This window comes from Hippichthys cyanospilos, chromosome 12 (assembly GCF_059441005.1).
Source record: "Hippichthys cyanospilos isolate Australia breed blue-spotted pipefish chromosome 12, RoL_Hcya_1.0, whole genome shotgun sequence".
Classification (NCBI taxonomy): domain Eukaryota; kingdom Metazoa; phylum Chordata; class Actinopteri; order Syngnathiformes; family Syngnathidae; genus Hippichthys; species Hippichthys cyanospilos.
Genome location: NC_142380.1, coordinates 12,080,943 through 12,106,748, shown reverse-complemented (window position 1 = coordinate 12,106,748; position 25,806 = coordinate 12,080,943). Strand labels below are relative to the sequence as shown.

The 25,806-nt window shown below is 39.4% G+C and overlaps 2 protein-coding genes across 7 annotated transcripts in view; both read left to right on the top strand.

The window, feature by feature from the left end:
• Window positions 1-6,689, top strand: part of carmil3 (capping protein regulator and myosin 1 linker 3) — a 68,126-nt gene extending 61,437 nt beyond the window's left edge. For 2 of the 5 annotated variants that reach the window (XM_088429934.1, XM_088429936.1), the window contains exons 34-40: window positions 211-379; window positions 1,876-2,239; window positions 2,669-2,775; window positions 2,889-3,105; window positions 3,962-4,033; window positions 4,253-4,372; window positions 6,004-6,689. In XM_088429934.1, the coding sequence (XP_088286060.1) occupies window positions 211-379; window positions 1,876-2,239; window positions 2,669-2,775; window positions 2,889-3,105; window positions 3,962-4,033; window positions 4,253-4,372; window positions 6,004-6,044 (1,090 nt within the window). In that variant the 3' untranslated portion in view covers window positions 6,045-6,689. The remainder of the gene's footprint in view (window positions 1-210; window positions 380-1,875; window positions 2,240-2,668; window positions 2,776-2,888; window positions 3,106-3,961; window positions 4,034-4,252; window positions 4,373-6,003) is intronic. The other 3 variants (XM_088429933.1, XM_088429935.1, XM_088429937.1) reach the window with 3 other exon arrangements.
• A 1,935-nt stretch (window positions 6,690-8,624) lies between these two features.
• Window positions 8,625-21,196, top strand: LOC148414881 (somatostatin receptor type 5). Of its 2 annotated transcripts, none has more exons than XM_088430057.1 (3): window positions 8,625-8,682; window positions 17,161-17,587; window positions 18,328-21,196. In XM_088430057.1, exons 2-3 carry the CDS (start codon window positions 17,181-17,183, stop codon window positions 19,013-19,015), a joined length of 1,095 nt encoding a protein of 364 aa, XP_088286183.1. In that variant the 5' UTR covers window positions 8,625-8,682; window positions 17,161-17,180; the 3' UTR covers window positions 19,016-21,196. The 2 variants fall into 2 exon arrangements, with proteins under 2 accessions (XP_088286183.1, XP_088286182.1); XM_088430056.1 differs by lacking the exon at window positions 8,625-8,682 and adding an exon at window positions 13,539-13,622.
• The last annotated feature ends 4,610 nt before the right edge of the window (window positions 21,197-25,806 follow it).

Sequence of the window (25,806 nt, the reverse complement as noted above, 5' to 3'; positions counted from 1 at the left end):
AGGCTGAAAGTAAATGTGTCCATGCTCAATGAATAAATACAGTCATGTGAAAAAAGGTAAATCTCCTGTGGAGCAAAAACACCGTAGGTTGCAATATAAATACTATAAATTTAGACACGGTCACCTTGCGTCTGCTGGCCAGTTAGGCGCTGTCCTTTACACCCATTAAAGTACTTCATTTAGTCGAACTATTCTTCCCGTCTGTTCCAGCAGCACTTCAGAGAACGTGTACTCGATGATTCAGCACCCAAAGGATACGGTGAGAGCAGATAATTCTGCGCACGGACCAAACGGGACCATGCCCTCACCTCGGGTCGGACAGGGTGTCCCTGTGCAAGGTTTGAGGCCCACCAGCCCCTCCTGCCTCATCCAGAGACAGGTACAGTCTCAAAGTTTCCATTGTTTTGCTGCTCTAAATTGTTAAGTCACGTATACTTTCACATACTTCACCCCCACAATAAAAGTGTATCACAGGTAAAATGTTCAGATTTTTCCTTTTTTTTTTAATATACAGTACATAGCTATTTCCACTGGATTCTTGACAATATATACCGATACAATCTAATGCTGTCCCATAAAGGAGATTCATAATGCTAATGATGGGCCGAAAAGTGCCAAGGTTTCATGGTATGTTTCAAGAAATCCGGGATGGAATTTCTTGAGCTCGTATTAGATCGTGATTCATTGGCAAAATGTGTTATTGATGGCGTTTGAAGCCTCGCTGCTTCGAGAAGTGGTTCACGTCGGCACGATTAATGAACAGATAAGGAAAACCGTAGAAAAGATTTATATTTGGTTGTCTCTTTGGAACTTGGCTGACAAATGACATGCTCCCATTTTTGCCAAGCACTGAGTAAGTCTGTCCAAGATATCACATCATATGCCTGTGTGTCATGAAATAATTTACAAAAAGTATTTAGTGGAACACCATGTAGTAACATATTAGAGTCAGAAGCTTATTCGAATGCAAGTTCCATTTTTTTTGTGTTTCTCCTCTATAATTTTTTTTCTTGTCAAGTGATAAACAGGTTTGATTTATGAGTGCAGCAACGTCTCTCTAAACCCAACATTGGCATAATTGCTTATTATAAGTGTAGTAATACGTCAAAATTACGTTTGCAAAAAAATTTTATTAATGCAAAAAAACAAATATAACTATGCCAATGCAGAAAGACGATTTTTGATTTTTTGTTCATTTCGTACCATGGAATGACACACAAAATAATCAAACTGCAATGTCTTTTATGAATTATTTCTTTAAAAAAAAAAAAAAATCCAATTATTTTCATGCAGACTTGTTTGACTGGAAAAAAAGAAAAAATACACATGGGTGTGAATGCCATTTTTTTGGTGTGGCTATGCCAGTGATATAACCCCAGTTCAACTCTTGTAGTGTGTTTCCTCACGTGTTTGTAGTCACATCTCATAGTATAAGTCATGGCCTGACAGACAGGTTCCAAGCATCAGAGGGATTTCACCACTCAAAGGTATCAGTCAGTGCACAAAAGAATTTCTATTAAAGACATGAAAGCTCCTATGCCACTTTTTTTTCACGTTTAATCTTATTATATCTGGTTTGCAAAATAATTTGGTTTGGAAATGCTAGATGCCCTTTTTCAAAATCCTCTAGTAATAAAAAATACAGGCATATGAGATGGGATGATTTTTCATTAAAGGGGACCATTGCTTGGGCATTGACACGCATGGAATACTGTAGGCCTGTCCTTAAAAATGATGTCAGCAGTAACACCACACACACTTCCAAAAAAATATGTACAGAAACATGATGTGATGGATGGATGAATAAGTACAGTCACAAAGTATTCATAATTTGTTATCTCTTGTTATCTTTTGCGGTTTCTTGTCCATGGTTAGTCCACAGATTTGGTCAGTATGGTGTACAGCTGCATCGGAGCGGATATTGACGAATCAGATGCCAGCAGCACCTGTGACACCAAAGCAATGGAGGAAGCCCCCGAAAGGTCATCCGGCATCTCGGAGGCCCCGGCAGACAATCGTCACACGAACGGTCATGAGGCATCCTCCAAGCAGCAGGCGGACAGACTGGTAGAGAGGATCGTACCTCTTACTGGTCTGAAAACTGACCCGGATGAGGATGCTCAACGCTGCGACAAAGGCTCAAGCGGGGCTCCCGACTGCCTGAGGCCTGAGCCACCACCTCAGAGCGCAAAGCCCAGTCTTGCTGCCATGAGGCAGCGACACCTTCAGGAAAGTTTAGGTACTGGAACTGCCGTTTTATATTCATATCCTTCCTTGGATAATAACACTCAATATTGAGTATTACCGTCTGTTGCTTTACTTTAGTACTAAAATTATATTTAAAAATGCGCAAATATTCATATGGATTCTTATATAGACTGTATACAAATAGATATTCAATATTATTTATTATTTGTCATTTTAGCTTGAATTTCTTGATCTTTTAGTCTTTGAAACCATTGGGATTTGAGAAGATTCCCAAATGTTTGACTAGTACTGTACGTAAGAGGTGAATATTTATATGGGGTCACATAGCATTTGTGTTTTAAGGATTTCCGACTGAATCGACACTCTCCTTGCTCTATATTAGAAGTTGTTTTTAAATTGGCACAAGCGGATGACTCACACAAGAGACTAAGATTCTTCAAGTCTACATTGTGATTTCTAGCGGAGGCAGGAAGGTTGGAAGTTCAGGAAGAGTACAGCGAAAGAAAAGACGAGGAAAAGGAGAGGACGCGAGGACCCGAGGGGCAGCGCCCTCTTATTCCTATCAAGGTGTGTCTTTACAAAGAAAAGTATTGAACTGTGCTTTTTTTTAATTATTATTATTTTTATTGCTATGAAAAATGTCACGAAACACACCGAAAAACACTAAATCCCGCATTCAGCCTAGTCTTGACCTTCCAAGAGACAAAACCTCTGCGGAAACCCCCAAGATCTCTCCCAAAATCTTCCCCATCAGTCAAGAAGGAAGTCATGCCCAGAGGAGGTTGCCTCTTACTGAGTCTGTCAGTCATGAGGAAGTCACCAGCAAAGAGTGGAGATGCCCGCCAGCACCTGCCAAGCCTGAAATGGATCCAGCTGCAGACAGCGTTCTTAAACAAGGTATAAAAATTGTAATATAGCACAAATTGTATAAACCAGTTTTTTGTTTTAAATAATGTCTTAACACTTAAAGTTTTTTATTCATTGTGATCGTTTGCTGATGGCATCACTAAAAAACACAAGATCTAACTTTTAATGTCCCTTGTGGTGTAAAAGGCATGGCAAGTAGTTTGAGAGTTTATTATAGCACTATTTTGCTGTTAGCACCTGTTCCCAACATAATGCATATTGTTCTCGCTGCAATCCTCAGAAATTTAAACTCAAGGATTTTTTTTTTCTTTTTTTTGTCCATCGCGATGTATTTCTTGATAGCAGCCTTTTATGATGAATTTGTACTTAGAAAAGGCTTTTATTCAGCTCTTGTTTAATTTGGTTAATGCTAACAACTAAGTAAATGGCAAGCTGACACACACTGGGCAGGGCAATGCGGCCAAAAAATGCAATTGTGATTTTCATCAGTCATTTTGGTTGATTATGATTTGAATTCATTTTAATTGGATTAATAAACCAAAAAAACCAATGTTTTTTTTTTTTAAATACATCGAGAAAAATGTTCAAACAACAGTTAAGTATAGTGATTCTAAATCAGTTTGCCTGCAAACTTAACATGAATAGGGAGCGTCGGAAAATGACTGGCACTGAATGAGTTAAGTAGTAAGTAATTATTGTAAAGTTATCTTGTAAACCACTCATCCAGCTTTTTGCCACTCTTGCAAACCATCATTTTCACAAATTAGCAAATTTTAATCTTCCATTTTTTTAAAATGATGAATTCATGGAATGAATTAGGTTTACTGCCCAGCCCTAAGTCTTCAAAACGCTCCATACATATAATGGGGGTTTTCGCACCTATCAGGTAATGATGAAGACAGCAATGGATTTCCAGCACCGGCACGTGGCACCAGAAAGTCCAGCTCCTTTGACACAGGTATCGTTCGTCCACCGCCTCGCCCGTTACGCATACAATGTTTTGTCATTGACACAGCATGCGAGTACGTCTATTGAATGGATGTATGAAATACATCACGAAATATGTATGCTGTATTTTTGTCATTTGTCATTTTTAAGCATTTCTTGATTTACTCCCACGTAAATAAAGCATGCTGGCCGTGCCCTTTTCCATCTGTGCCATGTGGTTTCCCCTCAGGCATGGAGCGGGGCAGTCACTATGATCTGGAGAGGTTTTCAGATCTCAGACCCACTGTGAAAAAAACTTATTTCCCCCACAACAGAAACAGATCTCTGGACTACCCCGCTGGGACCAGGTGTATGTACTGTGTCGTCACCCCCCCACTGGCACTTTGATACTTTTAAAATAATTAATTTGGCCAAATTAGCTTTAATTGGTAATACTGATTATTTTCATTAATATTGAAGACATGATTTTTTTCAGAAACAGCAATTATTAACAAGTATCAAAGAAATCGAGCTATGGCCTACCCATGGGTTCCCCACAGACTACCAGATTGTTATTAACACGGGTCCCCCCGGTCTATTAGGTTTACTTAAAAGCTAAATGTATTTTTTCACAGTTCAAAACAAGTCATTCTCAAAAGATACTGTGAAAAAAAGCACTTCCTGCTTTGTAATTCCTGTGTTTTTTTATTCAACAATTTCTCAACTATTTTTAGACAAGAAAAAGTCGATTTCCATCGTAGTTTTCCTTTAAGTTTTCCAAAGTTGATGGAAAAAACACTTGCAAGTTAAGTATGTTTTGATGGCTGCTTGTTTTTGCTAAAATGATAAATGAACTCATATAAAGCTTCCTACACCATATGGCCACACACACACACATTCATAAACCAATGGTTTTTCTTGTTATATTTCAATTTTTTCCAATAAGTGCTCAATGCTGCAATCCAGCTGGCAGCTGGATTTAATTTTGGCTAGAGCAACAGTCTTATAGATAAATGAAACACTCTTGGGCCACACACTTCTAATTTGTGCTATAATGCCATCTGATTCTTATGCAACGTTTCATTGCTGCTGTAATTGGCAGACACGGTTTTATGATTTGCCATCACTTATTACGCAAAGCTGTCAGCCACTGCAGATGAAAAGCCCTCAACAGTGGAATCATGAAGCAAAAGTATTGCAAATTATCCCTGCCAGTAATCTGGAAGTATGCATGCAAAGGCTGCAGGGGACTCAATTAGCATCAATAGGAGAATGATAAAAGTCGACGTGTCGCCAAGGAAGGCATAAAAGCTGTTTTTAAAGAACGCGTGAAACATCCTAAGTGATGCTCCGTCAAGTTTCGTTTGCTGTAAGATCATGTTTATGCGCTCCGTTTGTACTGGAAACGGAATAGAATGAAGGAGTGACCCGTTTGGCTATTTGAGCAAGGCAAAACAGTAACAAAAAAGTGTTGTTTTTTTAGTGGATTTTCATTGATGTTGCAAAAGTTAAGAATGAGACAAATCTGTCCTCTCTACATTTAATATCGGTGGTTGGCCCGGTAACATAAAACACAAAATTAAAGATAGAAACATATTTGAACCTCTCAAGTCAACTCCAATCGCTGTTTGTGTCCCAAAGGCGGTCACAATCCTCACTCAAGAAAAAGTAAATACGCATATTTGTGAAGTGAATGCATGTTTGTTCCGAGTCAGTACATTTCAAGCTGTTGCCAATAGACTGTATGACTGCGGAACAGTATCACACTTATTCCAAAGTAAAATCGAACTAAATCTAATGCAAATCTTCCCTCCTCCAAAATCATCACTTTTCAGGTCCCCCCCAAAATGGCAAGTTTGTTAACAATTTATTAACTTTGTTAATCAGTTATTCAAAGAAAATGACTAATAATAGTAATAATATGAAATATAAAATAAAAATTAAGCAAACCTGTTCATTGGGTCTCATTGGACTTTCGTTGACAATGTATTTGCTTTTTAGGTTATGAAAGTCCCCCCCATGGTAACAGCGATGCTTTATGACGTCCCACGAAGACCAGGCAAGGTTTGCATGGAAAACAAGACTGAAAAACTGCAGACTAAAGCCAGACAAAGTTTGAAGTGGCACCATCGAACATCATTTTAATTTATGTAATGAATAGTTGCTGGGTATGCATGTACTGTGCGGGTTTTAGTTTCAAGCGGTTGCATTTGTTAAGAGGAATAAAAATGGTTCATATGCACCTTTCATACAACAAACAGTTCAGTAGAATTCCACGCGTCTCCCGCATTTGCTGCAAATATTGTTTTATGCACTAAAGCTAAGTTATTTCAAAGTATCCTGTCTTTGTGTCCCCTGCTTGTTCTTCACTGACAATCTGCTAAAAAAACTGAACCAGTTTGTACTGTATTTATTCAACTGGAGATGTACATATTTAATATAAATCTACCGGTGAACAATCATGATTTTTCCTTTTGCGATCATTCATCACTTGCTACTTGTAATCAGTATGCATCATTTCATGCAAATGATTGATAAATGTGTTTAATGCACTAACAATCCCAAATCTTTGAAGGTATTGAAATTAGATCATTGATCATTTTAATGTGATTTTACTAGAAGGAAAATGTGTATTTTTTCTAAAAATTCTTCTGCGAATCAGAATAAATAAAAATGACTTTACACAATGACGTTCTTCATGCTTCGTTCACGTTTCCATCGTTTGGGTGGCTGATATAATTGTCTTTAAGGGTTTTTTAGGTTGGATAATTTGAAACTGTCAGTATTTTTCAGTGTGAGATGGCAGGCACCCTGTGATCTCAGTTTTAAAACACATTTAAGGATCGCTATGGTTTCAGACCAGCAGAGGGCAGCAGACTCTCTTTGCTTGTTTCACCACTGTAATAATATGCATGACCGATGTGGTGGTGATGGGGTTTGTTTATTGGAAGATGGCCTCCTTGGGAGTGCGGGCCAGGCAGATCGAGACGAGACTTGCTAATGAGTGAGATGATCCCTTAATTGCGTGCCTTTTAATTATTGATGTCACTTGCATGTAAGCAGGAGATTAGGCCCCTGTTTTATGTTTCCGGGCCTGCCGTGTAAACAGAAGAATCAGCCTGGCTTCGGAACATCCATCAGCTTTTTACAACGGAGAAGTGGGACTATGACATGACACTTGATCTCTCACGTTGTTAGCGTAGACAAAGGCTGCAGGCTTACATTATTCAGGGATCCAAAGCCGGATTTTTATTTTTCCCCGCTTAACAACACGCCTATGCCACATTTCATCACAGTTCATCATCAGTCCATGGTGACTGCATACACATTTCCCGAAGAATTTATACTGACTCAACAGGACAAGCACATGTGCACTTGAAGCTCTCCTATCTTGACACCTTGTCTGCACTTGCAGAAGTGTGCGTTCTGTCACTGTACATGCCTGCTGATGTGTATATTTTGTGCGCACAGCACTGGCAGATGGGTCAGCAGTAAGCCACTTGACTGCTGTGTCAACAGTGGCAGGGTGGTAATGAGTTGATATGAGCCTCCATGCACCACAGTGTTCCCGCTGAGAAAAGTGCAGCATGTGAACGCGAGTTTTGACTTGGAATTTTCAGAAATAATTAGAAATGATTCTTGCATTGGAGTCAGGCCCACGGAGAAACTCAAACCAATTACCGTACTTACCCACCAGCAACAAATGTCCATCCTTTTCTGAAGTCCTTCTTTATTTATTTATTTTTTTATCATGAGTGGATTTTGCCTTCAGCTGTCAACATGAAAAATAAAAACAAAGCCAACAATGTCAAATGTGTTTTATTTACAAAATAATAACCAATTATAATCACTTTTTAATCTCTTAATGTGGCGTGTGCTGCTTTACATCATCATAATATTGATTGCAACTGTAGGTGTAACCCTTAATTTCTCATATGATTGACATGGATCACCAACGTTTGTTTATAAAAGTGGATCAACCATTTGCATGTACAGTATCTAATGTATAATGTGCTATTCATTAGAAATCACAGTTGGGTCAATCCAGAATTTAAAGACCTTTTGACTTCAAAATTTTCAACAAATAAACCTTCAACTTAGTGATGCCTTCAATACGGACTGAGCATGCCTACATTTGGAAATAAGAGCAGCACAAATGTTTTTTCAATATAACCCTGACACACTGATTTTGAAACTGCACCAACACAACAGTAAAACGCCTGATTTGGTTTACTTGTGGAGGGTGCCCTCTGGTGGCTAGTAAAGTAGCCGTTTAAACTCTAAATCAATACTTTTAAATGCATGTTCTAGAATTTTATATGTGATTACTTAAAATTTGATCGGGGGGTGACAAAATTTCCAGTTCTGAGTTTTATGGTTTATGGTTTTATAGTTTTATGTGCACATTTGGTAACAATTACATCACCTCTTACAACTTCATGCATAGTCAGGCATACTGGACTGTTGTATCAAATTAAAAGAAATATCGCTACTGTTAAACACGTATTATGTCCTGGCTCCTCAGTATTAACATTGCTGGTGCAGTTATTTTGTTTCCTATTTGAAGGTTGTCTGGCATTCCATGATGGAGTATCCTGAAACTGCCCCCCACAAGGGTGGAGCTACTCGTTCACCCATAGGCTCTCTCCAGCTACTCTAGCGGCCATCCACATGTCAAGGGTAAGATTTTGATGAAAGGGACTCTGTGGTGAACTTCATTAATTCCGCTTCAATTACATTCTCACAAGGTGGCATTATACTAGACCATGGGTCAGCAACCTGCAGCTCCAGAACCGCATGCGGCTCTTTTATCCTTATGTTGCGGCTCTCCGTGGTTTGGAAAAATAAATAATGCATGCTTCAGATCGACTTTTTGGATGGGGTAACAAGCCGTGAGTTTGAGTTGCCGTCAGGACATATAGCGCGGCCTTCCAGATTGAAATGAGGTATTTCAAAATAAGATAACACAGGAAAGTAAACAATCCAAACTGGAGCGCTTGAAGAATTCCTAACAGAATAAATCTCATCTTAATGCCTCTGTTTATGTTCACGGATGGATTAAGACGTTGGTTCGGTCGGCTTGCTTCTTTTCATGAAAATAATGTGGTACAACCTTGCTTAACAAAAGCTTCTGCAAACACCCAACTGATTCCATCCACTTGCAACCCTCTCACACACCCCATTCCCTTATACAGTATATCCGTGAAAACCGAGTCACAATGGTTCTCTGAGTGTTAAAGGTTACAGACCCCTGTACTAGAACCCTAAAATGCTATGCTAACATTCAATGTGGTCACGTAAATATCTTGATATTATTGATCAGCCAGGCCAGTGCGCTTCCCACAAGACATCAAACATTGTTGGGATCAATTAGAACAGAGATTTTGTGCTAGATCCTCTCATCTCATTTCCACTCCAAATCTTGAAGAATGTCTTTGCAGAAAAGTAGTTTAAGCCCAGGCTTTGTGCTCATGGCCTAGATGTCAGCAACGCTTGGAAAAAAAATTTTTGCACGTCACTGGACTGGCAGTGACATTGAAACAAGCAAGTGACGCATATTTAGCGTCGCATAGTATATCACCATTGTTTGCGTTATTTGGGGTGCCATTCGAGGAGGATTGTTAATTAACATTCCTGCACGATTCAGGCCAGCGTACGAGCAGTTGCGATGTTGAACATGATGCTGGTTTTCATAAATACCATTTATTAGGAATCCAGTGAAGAAGCTTCAGTGCCCTGTTGAATTTTTTACATTGTGACACAGTATAAACACAGACCTGAATGCATTTTAATTGGACGTCTTGTAATGGACCGAGTGAAAGGAAAATAATGCATCGTTTTCAAATATCTTTAATAATTTCAAAAAAATGACATGCAAAAGAATTTAGCCCGCGAGTTAGCCCCCGCCCCCCCAAGTTGTTTGAGGAAGCATGTAGCGGGTTGGGCTTTTTCATTCACAGTTCTCGATAATATCCATGTCTTCTTTTTATTTTTCAAATAGCATCGTAATATGCTCAGTTTGAGTGGCACTATCTAGCATAGATGTGAATAAAAATTATCACCGTATAATAGAATATTCATGAAGTGCTAGAGAATGACATTATGTTAAGAGCTACTTTTTACATATGTCTTTTCGAGCTCTATAAGGTAACATATTGGTTAAAACATCTTGAAGTTTAGTTGAAATTAACCGTTACTGTATTTGTAAAGGCAGGGAAAAAATATTCCGTTCTCAGATTAGAATTTATGAGAGCTCGTGCAAGGCTATGTAATTCTACGGCTGTCGAGTTTATTCGAGGTGAAGAAATTCCCGCTTTTAACCTCGCTGCCGCTCAGGACTCAAATAAGCTTCTACGTCTTCAAGTGAGGCAATAAACCCCCCAAATGTTCCTCTCTTTTTCCAGGTAGAGCTTATGCGCCCGGCGTACTTTTCTTCACCCTTCAAAAGGAAGGGATATGACGCAAGCGAGCGGCAAACACTTGACAAGATTCCTCCGGCTCCATTTCGGGCGTCGCTCGGCGCAGATGTGTTTTATTTCCCCGTCTCCGATTCATAACGCCACTCTATTCATTCTCTCCCCCGTCTTTTTCTGTGTGAGGAGGCGTGCTTAGATTGAGCAGTGATAGTGAGGTTGTGGGGCAGAAGCTGAGTCAGAGTCAGAGTGAGATTGAGTGGGTGTGATAGATGAGACATTTTGCAGACAACACATACCCTGGGCTACATGGCCGACTGAGGTGCCCAAAGCAGAAAGGAGGCTTATATAATGAAGATGTATCCACAACTTCGTCACGAGCGCTTAGGAATAAAGGTGGTGATTTGCTGCCGCAACAGCCTCCGGCCTTCCGAGACGCTTTTCCGGATTTCGCCATTTGACTTGCTCCGATGGCTCCATAAGATTATGGGAGTCATTCTGCTTGAATCCGTCCATCCATTTTGCTGTGGTCACGGGTGATCTGAAACCGATCTCGGAAAGGCCAAAGGTGGTAGACGACTCGGATTGACATCTGCGTCAACCGCAAATTACTCTTTTCGCGGACAAATTATACGTGAAAAGGTTAGGCCACTTTAAAAAAAATGCAGCATGACTCACCATTTTTTATTCATCATGCCTGTTTATTCTTTTAAAAAAATGTTGAGACAAAGGCAACGCTTACACAATAAAGATGGAGGATGATGGTAGTTAGAAAATCAATTGTTGTGTAAATCTTTCCTCAAAGTTTTTGAATATAAAATTGCTTGAGTATTTCAGTATGTGTTAAAGTACACTAAAATACATTTTAAAGCATTGGTGCAATATAGGCCAAATGTTAAAAAATATATATTTTTACACATACACGAGTCATTACCCAATAGCATTATTATAATGCTATGTTTTTAACAATTAGCCAACAACATTTGCAAGCATGCTTCAATGTCTTTACTTTAACAAATAAACACACATAAACAAACCCTAACCCTAACCCCCAAGTACATTCCATCATATAGGTATATATGCAGGTAGGTTCGAACCTACTTACATTTATATGTTTGCATGTATGTTCAAAAGTACCTGCATATAAATATATTCATGTATAATGGAACGTATGTGTACGTACTTTGGAACGTGTATGCTTGTGCGTACAAATTTGTATGCAAGTCTTTTTGTGCATGTGTGTTTTTACATGTATGCATGCATGTTCCAAGTTTGCCAGTTAAAATTGTTTACTCCATATTGTGCATCCATAGTTTTCTATAAATTGATTGTGGGGTTTTTTTTGTTTCTTAAGTAGGTTAAGTAAATCAAGGTTTGATACTCAGGGGAATCTGCATGCCATCAAATACTTAAGAGCTACAAGAAGCTAGTGGTGTGCATCTATCACTACACGGTCCAATGCTGCTTCCCATACCACACACACACACACACACACACACACACACACACACACACACACAGCAGGTGAAAGCTTAAGACTGCAGTGTCTTGTTCGAGGAATTTTTATTGTGCTCCCTGCAGAACAAAATCAATTTGACCATCTGATTATCAGACAGCTGCTTGACCCCATGAGCTTTGCTCTCATTACATGCCAGACAAAAATAAATTGTACCTCGAAACCATTTTTCATTTTCTTTCAAGCTGAATGATGACACTTATAACGAAGTCTGTGCCAGAATGTGTCGGTAGAATTTTAAAATGAGACGCTTTGGCTTCCAAGTGAAAAACCACACGGGCATGTTGAAAAAGTGCATCGGCGTTCCTCAGTGTGGAGTCAATTGTATGCTGCATTGCTGTTGTTTGCTTCGTTTAAGTGTCTGGTAGACTATAATGAGAACGAGAGAGCTAATCAGAAACTCTTTAGATGGGTGCACCGTTATTAGTGTCTGGCTTGCCCTCATTCTTTCTTTGAAGCCGTCTATCTCCGGTTGAAAGCTCTGATGGAACAACTAGCCCTCATTGAACAGCTACTTGCACACAAACGCTGGTTGTGGACCTTATGCCAGCGCCATTCACATCATTCATCGCAGCGGCTCCAGACACCAAAATAGAAGTCATAGAGATCCAATTGTAAAATATTAATTAAATTACGTCACACTTGAAAGTGAGAAATATTTGCATTGTGGATCTGGAAGTTACACTTGATGTGGCCAGTTCCATCTGCACGGCTCATCTACTTTGAAGGAGAATTTATTTTATTTTATTTTATTTTATTTATTTTTTTGCGTTTTGGTATTTAAAGTAATGTACCGCACTATAAGGCGCACCATATTATAAGACGCACCCCCAATTAATGACATATTTCAAACTTTTTCCATATAAAAGGCGCACCGAATTATAAGGCGCACCCTCAATTAATGACATGTTTTCAAACTTTTTCAATCACAATATAGTAATACTCAAAATAATAACAATAATAACTCAAATAATAACTGTAAACTCTCAATAGCATCATAACTCAATGTCAATATGACCAACCTTGTTCAACTGTAAACACACAAAAGAAACAGGTAAAGTTTACTTTATCACTTCATTCCCAATCTACGAATCCCAATCTCAATATTGATCCATATATAAGGCGCACCTGATTATAAGGCGCACCATCAGCGTTTTAAAAAAATTAAGGCTTTTAGGTGTGCCTTATAGTGTGGAAAATACGGTAGTCGGAATATTGTGGCCATAACAGAATGCATGGGGATGAAAAAAAAACAAATAATTATTAATCTGTAGTTGTTTGTGATCAGCTCTGCCAAACTCCAAGCCCCTATCAAAACAAATTCCCCTGAGATGATCCTTTGGTGCTTCTTCATGGAAGTGGATGTGATATTTCAATACAATTAAATACATTTGAATAAAACCGTACCTGTAAACATACATTTGTTACTCTTGGTGAGTTTTTATTTTGCAATGCTAGTTCTCAGCAGGAAAAATGTTGCACTGCCCATGTGTAAAATAAAACATGATAAATGTGCAAGGTACTTACACCATCCAGGCAGTGGCTTATAACGCTGTGTTGCAAAGCTGAAGGTGAGAGCAGCTTGGGAAATAAAAAGGAGGAGAGGTGGAGCTCAGGCTTTCCTCTCTCCATCCATCACATTACGTGAGGGTGAGCAAAGAGCTATTCCTTGGAGCAGATCGCTGTACGCAGTAAGTCAGGCACAAACTTTGAATATTCACTTTTTCTATCTCCCTATGGGTCTGCCCCCCTTCCGTTTTTCCGTTTTGGCTCAGTCCACTCATTTTTGGAGTTGTCTAGCATCTGGTTCAACCTTTCTATTGCATGTTTCTTGTCTTTTCACATTAGAAGATGCTTATACTAGGCAGGTACATACCACACAAGAAATACCATACAGTAACTCAAAATCTGTAAAAAAGATCATGAAATGGAATTTGCAAAAGTGTAGATGCATCATAGAAAGATGGTTTTAAAGGGCACAGCATTTGATGTCATTTGACAGTTCATGTTTACCACAAAGTGTGTTGTACAATCATCTTTTGATGTGCACACCCAAATTTTTTTCTTTCTTTCTTTTTTTGCTAGTGTAATTTTGATAAACTAAGGATTGACATTTTTATAGGCAATTTGATGCATTTGGGTTTTTTCTGCTTCGACAAACCTTCAACCTGCATAAATAAACAAAATCACACATTAAGAACTTGCCCTTTCCATTTTGTTAAAACAGTACACATTCTGCACAGAACAATGGACTGAATAAATCACTCAAAACAAAATGTCATTTCTATTTCTTCAAATACCCAGAAAATGAGCAAGACAAGAAAGGAGACCTGATTTTTTTTCCCCCCAGCCTTCCTTTCATGTCTCACGCCTATCTTTCTTTTAGTTTTAATGTGCAGCAAACTGACCTTAATATTGCCCTAATCTACACTAAAACTGCCTGAATAATTAATTGCACATCAAGTCAGCCACTCATAAATGTTCACTGACACAGCAAAGGGTTATGAAGCATCAGAAATACTACTATGCAGTCAAATTTGAAAAAGCCAGAGCAAGCTCACTGATTTGCTTCTCCTTAACTTTGCCTCTGCCTCGCTGACCCCGCCTGCCAAGTTTGCGTTGATAAAATGAAGGGTACGTGATGAAGCAGGGAGTTTGGCCTTGAACGAGTGGCTGCAGGGGAGGCACAGATGGGTGAAGAACTAAACAAAGGTTTGTTCATTTGCTTGTCCATCTGTGCCACACACACAATTTGCAGACATGCTTGATCGGATTTTGACCAAAGTGGGAGTAATACATCCCACTACTGCACAAGTCACTTTGCCATTTGGATCGCTTGATAGTCTAGTGTATTTTGGGATGTCACGTTGAGTTTTCATTTAGTTTTCAGTATGTTGCTAAAGTCTAGTTGTGGTAGTTTTTGTCAGTGTAACTTCTACGTCAGATAACAGAGAACAAAAGGCAACAAAGGCATTCCTCCTCGGAGCGGCCCTGGGGGTCACTGGACTGGACTGGGTCACCACTAGCGTTCAAGAAATTCACAACAACAGCAAACCAAATTTCTATTGTTGCATGATAATGCACATAGCATGGAAAAAAATAACATGAAAAAAATGTTCACTTGTTAACATGCAAGCAGGGGACGTGGGTAAGGGGTAAAAGATCTCTGAGGAATAACATAATTTAGATTTATGGTCTTTCCAGCATCAATTCTAAAATATAATGTATGTTTTACAAGAAACAAGACAGTGAGAACAGGATTTTTAGTATAAAATAAAATCTCGAAAAGTAAAGATGAGTTTCATCCCAACATCCCAAAGCGACATCGTTATGATGGTAAGAAAAGAGAGATGTCATTCACTACTGCCATAAAAATGCATCGGATATTAATCCCCGTGGATGCATAAAGTCTGTTGTAGCATTAGCAACAAACCATTAGTGCGGGCTTCTTTATGTGCCGGTACTTAACTCACGGGGAAAAGGTAATGGCAGGCTGGACTGCATTCAGAAAAAAATGGGGCCGCATCACCTTTTTTTTTTAAACTTTACTTGCAGGAGTTCATGTTGCGTCTTGTTTCTTTCTAGTCTGAGCATGTTTAGTCTCTTGTAAGAAACAAGCTCCCCTACCTCTGTCTTTGAAACGTGCCCATTGAGATGAGCAGCTGTGTTTGTGTCGCGATGCAATCCCAGTCGTTCATGTCACTGAGGGTTTGCTTACATCTCCTGAGAGAGGAGGAAGGGGGATGTTGGTGGAGAGCTTGGCTAGACCATCACGTCTGACTCATCAGGACTGTCAGTCATCGGAAGCCTGCTGAGCACTGAATAGCAGGTGATTTCAATGCCAAGGAGTGCAACTATTATCTATATGAATAATGCATTAGATTATTATAATGAGCTTTCGAAAAAAAATCTACGCAGCTCTCCTGGCGTCCGTGACTTGATATACCTTGTTTGCGTTGCTCTCGTACTTTTCTACTAGTTTATGTTATGCTATCTCGCTCAGCTCTCTTCCTTTGAGTATTTTGTTTATCAATCAATCAATCAAATTGTATTCGTATAGCTCTGAATCACCGAAGTCTCAAACGGCTTCACAAATGAAAAGAGGTCATGTCGAGATTTCTCTCGAAAAAAGAAGTCATGCAGACATATTTTCGATGTAAGGTACACAACTGCATACTCTGTCAAAGCTCCCAGAAGGGGAAGGAAAAACTCAAAAACCCCAATTTGGGGAAAATCAGAAACCTTCAGAAGGGACCACGGGTGGGAGGAGCCCCCTTCCAGGCCCACAGGTTGATTTGGATGCTGCATGTACCAAATACAGACAAATACAGGTACACAATATAGATTACAGAAAACATATTGTGATATATAGGGCAATGATGACTTGACAGCAGGCAAAGCCAATGGGCAGGAACCTTCACACGGTCAAACCAAGTGGACCGCAGACGGTCGATCTCCTAACCCGCGATGGTCGGACAGCGCGGGGCCAAATGGGGGCGGTCAAGTCAACCTTCAACATCTAGCTAGCCTCCTCTCCGAGCCGGGAGAAGGGGGCAGGAAAAAAAAAGAAACCTGCACAAAAATTGACTACTTTTTTTTTTTTTTTTTTTACCCCCATATCAATCTCTAAAGGCCTAGATACACCAGTCTGACATCAGAAGCCAGGAAGTGTCTGAGATACTTCACCTTGTTCACCAGGTTGTGAGTTGTTTAGAAAACAAGATCCGAGACATTAGTGCACAGGTGTCGAACTCCAGTCCTCGAGGGCCGATATCCTACATGTTTTCAAACCTTTTCCCTCAAAAACACCGGATTCAAATGGTTGGGATCATTTTGAAGCTCCTGCAGAGCTTGCTAATGAGCTAATCATTTGAATCAGGTGTGTTGGGGAAGAAAACCGGAAAACATGCAGGATGACAGCCCTCGAGGACTGGAGTTCGACACCTACAGTATGCATTAGTGGGACGCTGGCTGGCCGTTTTTGGCAGATTGAACGCTGAATCGGCATTGGATTGTCAAAACACTCTGGCTGTTAGTTTGTGCATCAGCACACGCAGTAAGAACAGGAAGTGATGAATTCGGATATCCAATAAGCAAAGGAAAGACTTCACATTTTCGCTCATCTTTTACATTGTCATCTCTACGTAATAACTATCCGAATTCATCACTTCCTGTTCTTACTGCGTGTCTTTCTTCGACTTCTAAGATGTCACTCTTGCTTCTTTGCAGGAACACGACTGAGTTTCATCATGCCAGCCATCGTCAATCTCCTTTTTAATGTGGTCTCAACCAACACCACCATCTCCTTTCACGTGGCGCTGCCCTTGGTCAGCCTGGTGTCCCTCTTTGGAGGCTTGGGGGGTCACCTGCTCATGTGGTTGGCGCTGGTGAGGAACCGTCGGAGCCGCTCCAAGCCGGGCTCCATCCTTCTGCTGAACCTAAGCCTGGCAGACACGGGCGCTCTGCTCACCCTGCCGTGTGTACTTCTGGGTGCTAGTTTCCAAGACTGGCAGCTCGGGGGTGCCACCTGCATCCTGCTGGGATTCGTGACTTCTATAACAGTGGGAGTGGAAATTTTCAGCCTGGCTACTTTGTCTGTGCTTCGGTATCGTATTGTCGCACCAGGGATGAGACGACCTGTCAATTTCACATATGCGTGGGTATCTTTGAGTGAAAATGTTTTGGAAGCTGGTGAATGTCTTCTCCCATATATTAGTTAAAGCGTGCTTTTACTGCAGAAGTTTTTTTGATCCAGTGTAATTTATTCTCAACGTTTTGTTTTTCCTCTCTTGGTGTTCATTTGGAAAATGTGGTCTCAAACCAGGGCTGGACGAGCCTAGTCACCTGGCATACAGGGCAGATGCCCATTGGGCCAGCATCCTTTGAGGCCAATGCAGATCTATTAATATTCATTTCCTCTATTTTACCCTGAGAGACTGCCCAACAATTCAAAGGAAGCAGATCATTCTTCCATTTACAATATAGAAAAAAACTGTCCAGATAGCTGATTATTTTTTTCTGTGGCAGTCCAGTCCTGTTTCGAACAAATTTGTAACGCCACACTGTGACAGAGCAGTCCAAACTGGACGGATCAGGTTTGACCCATACAGTGCATATATGAACACACATTGCAGTGGTCTAGACATCCACGGACAGTACCCTAGGCTTTTATCTGGTAATCTGAAACTTTGTAGATTTTTAATAAACAGGCCAAATTGGCTCTGAGTTACATCAGCCTGCTTTCACTCACTTCCCCTTCACGGAAGTGAAAAATGTCACACTGTATATTGTACTGCTTTTTAGACTTAATTTAACTCAGAACTGTGTGTGTAAAAGCACCCTTAATCTTGAAAGTCCTTAAACCCAGCATGATTATTGTCCTATTGTCTTCCCCAGGTTATCGGTTGTTGCGGCTATTTGGCTTGTCTCCGTGGCCATGGCTTTACCCAAGGTCACCTACATCAACTTTAACGGCGGCTGCACGTGGTCCGTCGGTCGAGATGAGTGGCTCTTCTTTCTGGTCCCGGCCTTCCTTGTCTATTACGTTGGTCCTCTCCTTTGTATTGCCATCAACTGCGGCCTCATCATCTCCTTCCTCCATGGCTACAGGGGGTCTTTAGCTGCACACAGGCGTAACAAAAAGGCCACTGCTCTTCTAATTGCCTCAACTGTCATTTTTGCTTTGAGCTGGTTGCCATACTATACTCTTGAGTTTGTTAACGTTATGTCTCATTATATTCATTCTTCTCCCCACACCATATTTACCCGTAGATTTACACCTCCATCATATTTGTTCGTAACAACACCTGGGTCATGCGTGGAAACAAAGGCAAATGTGTCAATGTTATGGGAAGTGTCATCTTTGACCGCCATAATGTTGGTGTGTCTTGCGCCGTGCTGGAACCCGCCACTTTATTTTCTGCTGTCTCGTCCTGCAGTACGTCAGCTTCGTGCTATGCTGCCTTCCTTTATCCAGGAGCATCTGCTCAAGAAAAGGAAACGCGCACAGCGGTGGCGAATCGCCCCTGTTCCCTACATTCATTCACCACACCGAAATCCTCCATTGCTCACACAGGCAATGTGACCAACTACTCACAAAAAATAACATTATTTCAAACGCATTTGAAAGTAAAGAAATGGTTCGAATAATTACTTTATATGACGTCCTTCTGCTATATGCCTTACTGCAGTAAAAGTGTAAAAATGTCAAGTTAACTGGTGTTTTGATAGATAACAGTGCCATTAACAAAATGTATTGCATGCCATAAAAACAAATACCTCACTCCCCAAGCAACACACTTTAATATCTGCCGAGCAAACCTGAAATGATGGAATGGTATAGTGCCTTTCGAGCTCATTGTAAACAAGTGTTGCGCATTGCACAGTGATATAAAAATCAATATAGATATTGAAACATGGGGAAAAAATGGTGCTACTAAATGCTTTTGTCATACTTTATCTAAATTCCATGCTGGCTCAGCCATACCATGCATTCAAACTGTGTGAGGTGGAACAAGTTGGGTCGAACCATTCTAGTGTGGGGGAGAATCTGGGTTTTAAAAATGAAGAAATTGAATAAACTACTGAACATAAAATTTGTTTTATGAACTTATATTTTCATGAAATATTTCATTATGTTTAAAGGATTTTTGGATGTTTGTTTTATTTAAAATCAATGTCAATATGACCAACCTTGTTCAACTATAAACACACGAAAGAAAAAGGTAAAGCTTACTTTCTCAGTTCATTCCCCATCTACGAATCCTAATCTCAATATTGATTCATATATAAGGCGCACCTGATTATAAGGCACACCATCAGCTTTTTTAAAAAATTCAAGGCTTTTAGCTGTGCCTTATAGTGCAGAAAATACGGTACTTTCTTATCATGACCGCTATCATAAGTATATGGAATAGTACTGTAGGTTGTGTATCTTTTCTGTAAGCTGTTTATTGTATTTTTGAGCGTATTGTATTTTTAAGGATAAGCGACGTTTGAAGTTGTTTGATGTACTATTAATGTTGTGCTGGGACATTAGTATGTGGCACATGTACGGATTGAACTAACATTATCGGCAAGTCTATTAAATCATTGATGCGTTGAAAAAAACGTCGGGGTCAAATGCATGTTTATCAATGATGGCATATTTTCTTTGCATAGAAATGAAAAGCAAGGTCAGTGATCCCCTAACAGAACTCCACCATCCCAGCGGCCTTTTATCCAGCAAGTGACGTTTGCTTGCCGAGCCCCCACAGTCCTATATTAGCCACCAAAGCAAACAACTCTCCGCATACTGTTTAAACAACCTTCCCAGAGCTATGATAAAATGCAGTCAGATTAGTATGACAAATGCACATGACACTGATGCAGCGTGAATACATATGTATGTTCAAAGAGGTCCCCTGTCTGAAATTGCATTGTCTGGCCCACGAAAACAACTACCTTGCAGCTTAATTGCTGAGCCATAAAAGCCACGTGCAGAAACACTGCTGTCCCCAATCCATTTCTGTGAAGCAATTGACCATCCCGGAATCTAAATCTAATGCCATCTCAATAACCTTGTGAACAGAGACATCTTACGAGTAGCTGCACAGTCTGGCGGTACGACAAGAAAGCAGAGTGAGTATTATAGAACAATTTCACACTAAGTAAGGATCAAATCAGATGGAGGCTATGGAAAATGACTTTTTAACCCTTTCAGGTGAGTGTTCAGATATCATACAGGGCGAGTCATGAAGATGTCTTTGGTGTTAGCTCATATAATGTAAAATAAATGTGGTTTGATTTTGTTTTTTACCCCTTTGAATTCCCTTATCTTTGACTGCTCTTAACTGAAGGTTTCTTATATTCAGATAATCCAACCCACATCACGATTCTTGGGGAACACATTGTGTTAAATGCTATCAGTCTAGAAACAGTGGTACTTTTTCTTCAAAATCTAATATCCTTGAATCATATGGCAGGCTATATCGGGATACGAATGAAATCATCTTTTACTAGAAAGATGCACACCCCGTGTTGACATACAGCCAAAATTGAGTAATAAATTAAATGGGGCCGGTGGCTTGACTTGTCCTTGCTCTTATTAGTCAACTTATCCCGTGGCTATAATATTTCATTTATTATTCACCGCAGCTAATGTGGCGCGCTTTTATGCCGCTAGCTGTAGCACCCAATTTTGCAGCTCATAAATATCCTTACTGACATATAAAACAAATTGTGTAAAATCTGAATAGCTTTGCTATTTTCATCATGAAAAATGCAAAAGAGTTCATGCTGTACAAAAAGAGAAAAAACTTCCTTTTGGACATACTGTAAATGCCTGAATACTTCTGCCATGGTGTGGCTGTTAACTTTACAGGGTCTCCAAAATAGTTTTCCACCTATGCATTTAGTTAAAAGTTCAATGTTTGTTGCACATTCCAATCAAATTTAGCCTCTTGCTATGGTGGCTAATGAGAGTACTTACAGTATTTTTGTCATCGGTTTGATGACCATTTGTTGAACTCTGAAGGACTTGTGCATTCTGACGTCTTGACCGGATGTACTTAAGCGAGCTGCGTATTAATGCGTCATATTAATGTTACACTAAGCAGGGGTCCGTCAAGAGGATGTTTCCCGCGAGTGTTTACTGAGGCTGTGACTTGCTGCTTTCTTTTCAAACACAGCGGTTAGACCTCACACAAGTTCAGGAGTTGCAAAGTAAAGCTGTGAGCAAATAAAGATACTCCAGAGACAACCATAATAATGGGAGGTGTCTTCCACTTTTCCAGATATGATGACATCTTGTGTATTATTTAAAGTCCAATAACAAACAAGTCATTACAACTTTCATTTCATCAAAAATCATTGACTACTACCAACACCATCAAGGGAAACATTTTCATATTGAGTAACATTAGAGCATTGATTTGTAAACGGAATTTCAGTCAGCCTCCACACACAATTGTCATGTTGTTGTCAGTTAGATTGCATCTCAACTTGGATTGATGGATCTAATTCATGTTTTGTTTTGTTTTTAATGATCTTGTAGCTGTTGGGGGGGTTGATTTTTCCACATGTATGCCTTGTTTTAATTTAATTAAACTGAAGAAAAAAAGAAAGACGTCAAAAGTGGCTAATTTACATGACATCGTTGAAATAATTTTAAGACAAATGATTGACGGCATAGAAAATAAACAAATCAACGGCAGATTTTTCAGGGGCGTACAGCTGTGCTGTGAATGGGTCAGATTGGGGTGAGTTGGAGGCAAATGAAAGCAGTGAAAGCATGAATATAAGATTTAAACGCTGATGTATTTGGAAAAGATAAAGATGTTGAAGAAGGACCTTCCGGGTCATCTTTCATTTTAAAAGGTTCCATCTTAAAAATGAAAGACCTTAAATTTGCAAAAGAGCTGAGGGGCATGACTGTAATGATGATATGCAATGATAAAGAGCAAAGGAAAAAAAATCATGCAGGATGAAGGCAATGGAACAGTAAAAAGTAAAATGTGAGTCAAGTGGAGATTGGAGGCAGGTAGAAGAAAGAGTAGGTTTCAATGGAGGAAAAATGAAATCGAATTAGAGCGCAGGAGTACTGAGAGAGACTCCAACTCATGAATAAATTAAACTAAAAGATAATAGGACTATTCTGTTGGTGTTTTAAGAAAATCTTCCAAATATATAATTGCGTGGATGTTTGAAAACCACTGCATTGTGACAAAGACAAAGATGTTCCTATTCTCAGACTGGCTGTCACACAAAACTAACACGTAAGCGAAAAAGGTTGTGATTGTGGAGTAAATCCGAGCATGGCACTGGATCTAGCTTACATGTTATAGAAGAACAAAAGATAGGGGAATAGATGCACCCAAAAAGACATATTTAACTCGTCAATACCTCATCAAGTGGATACAGCATAATGAATCCCATCAATCTAGCAATAAAACAGATCCAGTATACTGTAATGGCAGCAACTGTCACCCACCTCTAACGCCGATCCATTTGAACTGCTTGACGGAATAGGCTATAGAAACAACCGGATCCTTTAACAACCAATATATTATCCTGCAATTCAGACGCTCTTCAATTCAGCACTAGAGAAGAAACTGGAATTAACCATGTACAGCAATTGTTTTGACATGAAAAAACCTTCTGGATAGCAAATAAACAACAATGTTCGAACTGAGAAACTGACAAGAGACTGAAATGGAAATCTTTGTATCCTTGTCACATAACCTGAGAGATAAAAGTACTTAAAAGCAACCAAGGTTGGAATGACAAAGAGATGTTTCTCTTTGCTGGAAAAGCAATTGTCTCAATAATAGAAACTTAAAACCTATGTAAAAAAAAAAAAAGAAAAAAGAAAATGAACCCCATTGCTACAATCATACTAACAGTAAAGACAACATGCAATTGTTCACACTTTCACAAATGCTTACATATCCCAGAAATGTGAAAAATGAAAAAAATCAAAATAGGTGCCTCTTCCTGACACTTTCAAACATAGATCCTTCTGGTGTATTTCAGCATTGAACCCTTTACAGAAAAGAAAATCTTCAAATCATGTAATCATCAACAGTAAAGACATTTTGTCATCACAAGTTTGGAAAAAAAAAAGTATATTCTTAATACTTGAACCTGTTTGAATACTCAGACGTGACCCAGTCTTGTTTATTGTGTCATTTTTTTATGTTTATTTTACCCTCATCTCTCTTTTTCATACCACAGCGGTACTTTGACTTCTGCCGTTCTTAAACAAAAACACCTGTAAGCAAAGTGTTCCTTGACACACAGCATAATTTGTTGTCTCCTCCAATTTGTGTGCTCAAAAACAAATTGATTTAGTAGTTTGAGGGCTTTTATTAAGATAATAGGAGCACATGAAGCTCCCAAAAAGCACTATCTAGGTCTGCATTATTAAGGAAGACAACCTGTCAGAGCAAACAATATATAGCAGTTTGGTTTTCTGTATTTAAATTGGTGCGGGCAGTCAAGCACGAAACGTGCCCAGTCTGCTTGTCAAAAAGAAGAAGAAAAAGAAGAAGAAGCAGCAGCAGGAGAGGAGGGCGAACCAGAAGTTATTGGCCTTGATGCAGCTAAAAGATAGCTCCTAGTTTTAAGTTTACACATGGAATATTGTTGAAGCACTATTAAATGTAATAAATAATAAAACTACTACATTTATAGCCACTCACTTCAACTCACATTCAACCAAAATAAATTATTTTAAAAATAAATCAAATATACTTATTTTAGAGCGTTTGGGGTAAGTGGAGGTTGATTATTTGATGTAATATTGAAAAGGATAATCCATTTTAAAAGCATTTGATAGCGACAGATGCAAGAACAAAAATAACAATCATAATCTTAATAAAAAACACTTCCAATGTTGATATTACGGTGTTTGGCTTAGAAATGACTTTTTATCCGATCAAATCCAAAATCACGGGTATCATCCACCTCTACTAATAATGTCACCAGTCACATTACCGCTTGCACACATGCACCTTACAAACCCTGCACAGTGCAGGAAAGCTGCTAAATACATAATATTTTGCATTACATGGTATTTTGCATTATCATCCTCATATGTATACAGTGTCTCCAACGCCATCTACTCCATAATATTCATTACTGCTGCCATTATTGCTCTATTTCTTTTTTTTGTATTGCCTACTTTATTATTTGCTCAATTATGGAATGCAGTCTGCTCGGGGAAGTGAACAGAAAACACGTTTCATTGTGTGGGATTACTACACATATGACAATGAAACTATTGAATAATTGAATCCAAATGACAAACACAAGCAGGGTAACCATCACATTAATGAAATAATAAAGTGTTCATCGTAACCAATAGCAATACCGACCAGTTATTGTCCTAATCCAGGGGTGTCCAAAGTCGGTCCTCGAGGGCCGCTGTCCTACATGTTTTCCAGGTTTCTTTTCCTGACACACCTGTTCTGTTGTGAAATCAGTAGGCTGGATGGAACAAGTTTTTGCATCAGGTTTTTCAAATCAAAATACCATTAAATATCACCTTCGACTTTATAATCTATTAGTAGTTTGGCTTGCAGTGGAGATTTATGTACTTTCTGTTTTCATTACTGTGCCAAAACGCAGTCTGTCTGGAGCTGTAAATCCCATTCATACTCCTCCATCACTTGCTTCAGAGACATTCAATGTCATGCATTCGCATGAGAGTCCGGATTCCAAAACGAAGTAACAACAGGATATATTTAGAAGTTTTGGGTGTTCAGATTTATCTTTTGTTTGGCACTGGTAACAAGTATGCTGCTGATTCTTTGTTTTTGTTTTTGCCTTGTTTCATCCTTCCGTTGGCACTCAACATTTGTATTTCCACATTACCTTTGTTTGGACATGTGGCTGGCACACAAATGGTGTCTTATTCCTTGTGGATGTAACAGTAAGCATCTATTTCACACAGCTTGAATGAGTCAATTAGGAGGTGTTCTCATAAAACACTATGATAAATCACAGAGACCAAGCTTGGAGTAATGGGCTTCCTTTTTCTGCCAGGAAGGCATTTACAACATCGCTTGCAGCAAAGTCACTTCTCAAGCCGTTTGGGGGAAGGCCGACCTTCTATTTGAATTGGGTTTTGACAGACTGCAACAAGCTGACGAACATTTTAGGGTGTAGCCTGCCTCATCTCTCACCCAAAACGAGCTAGGGTTCACTTACCAAAATCCAAAGAGGACAAGTCGTTCGGAAAATAAATAAGATGAGTGGCTGATGACAGGCAGGATTGGGGGTAAATAAGCATTTGTTTCCAAGTACCAAGTAAACTGCTTACTGGTTTAGGCCAAATGTGTGACATGTTGAGACCAAGATTAAACTGCATAGCTGATTTTGCCATACAAAAGTTTC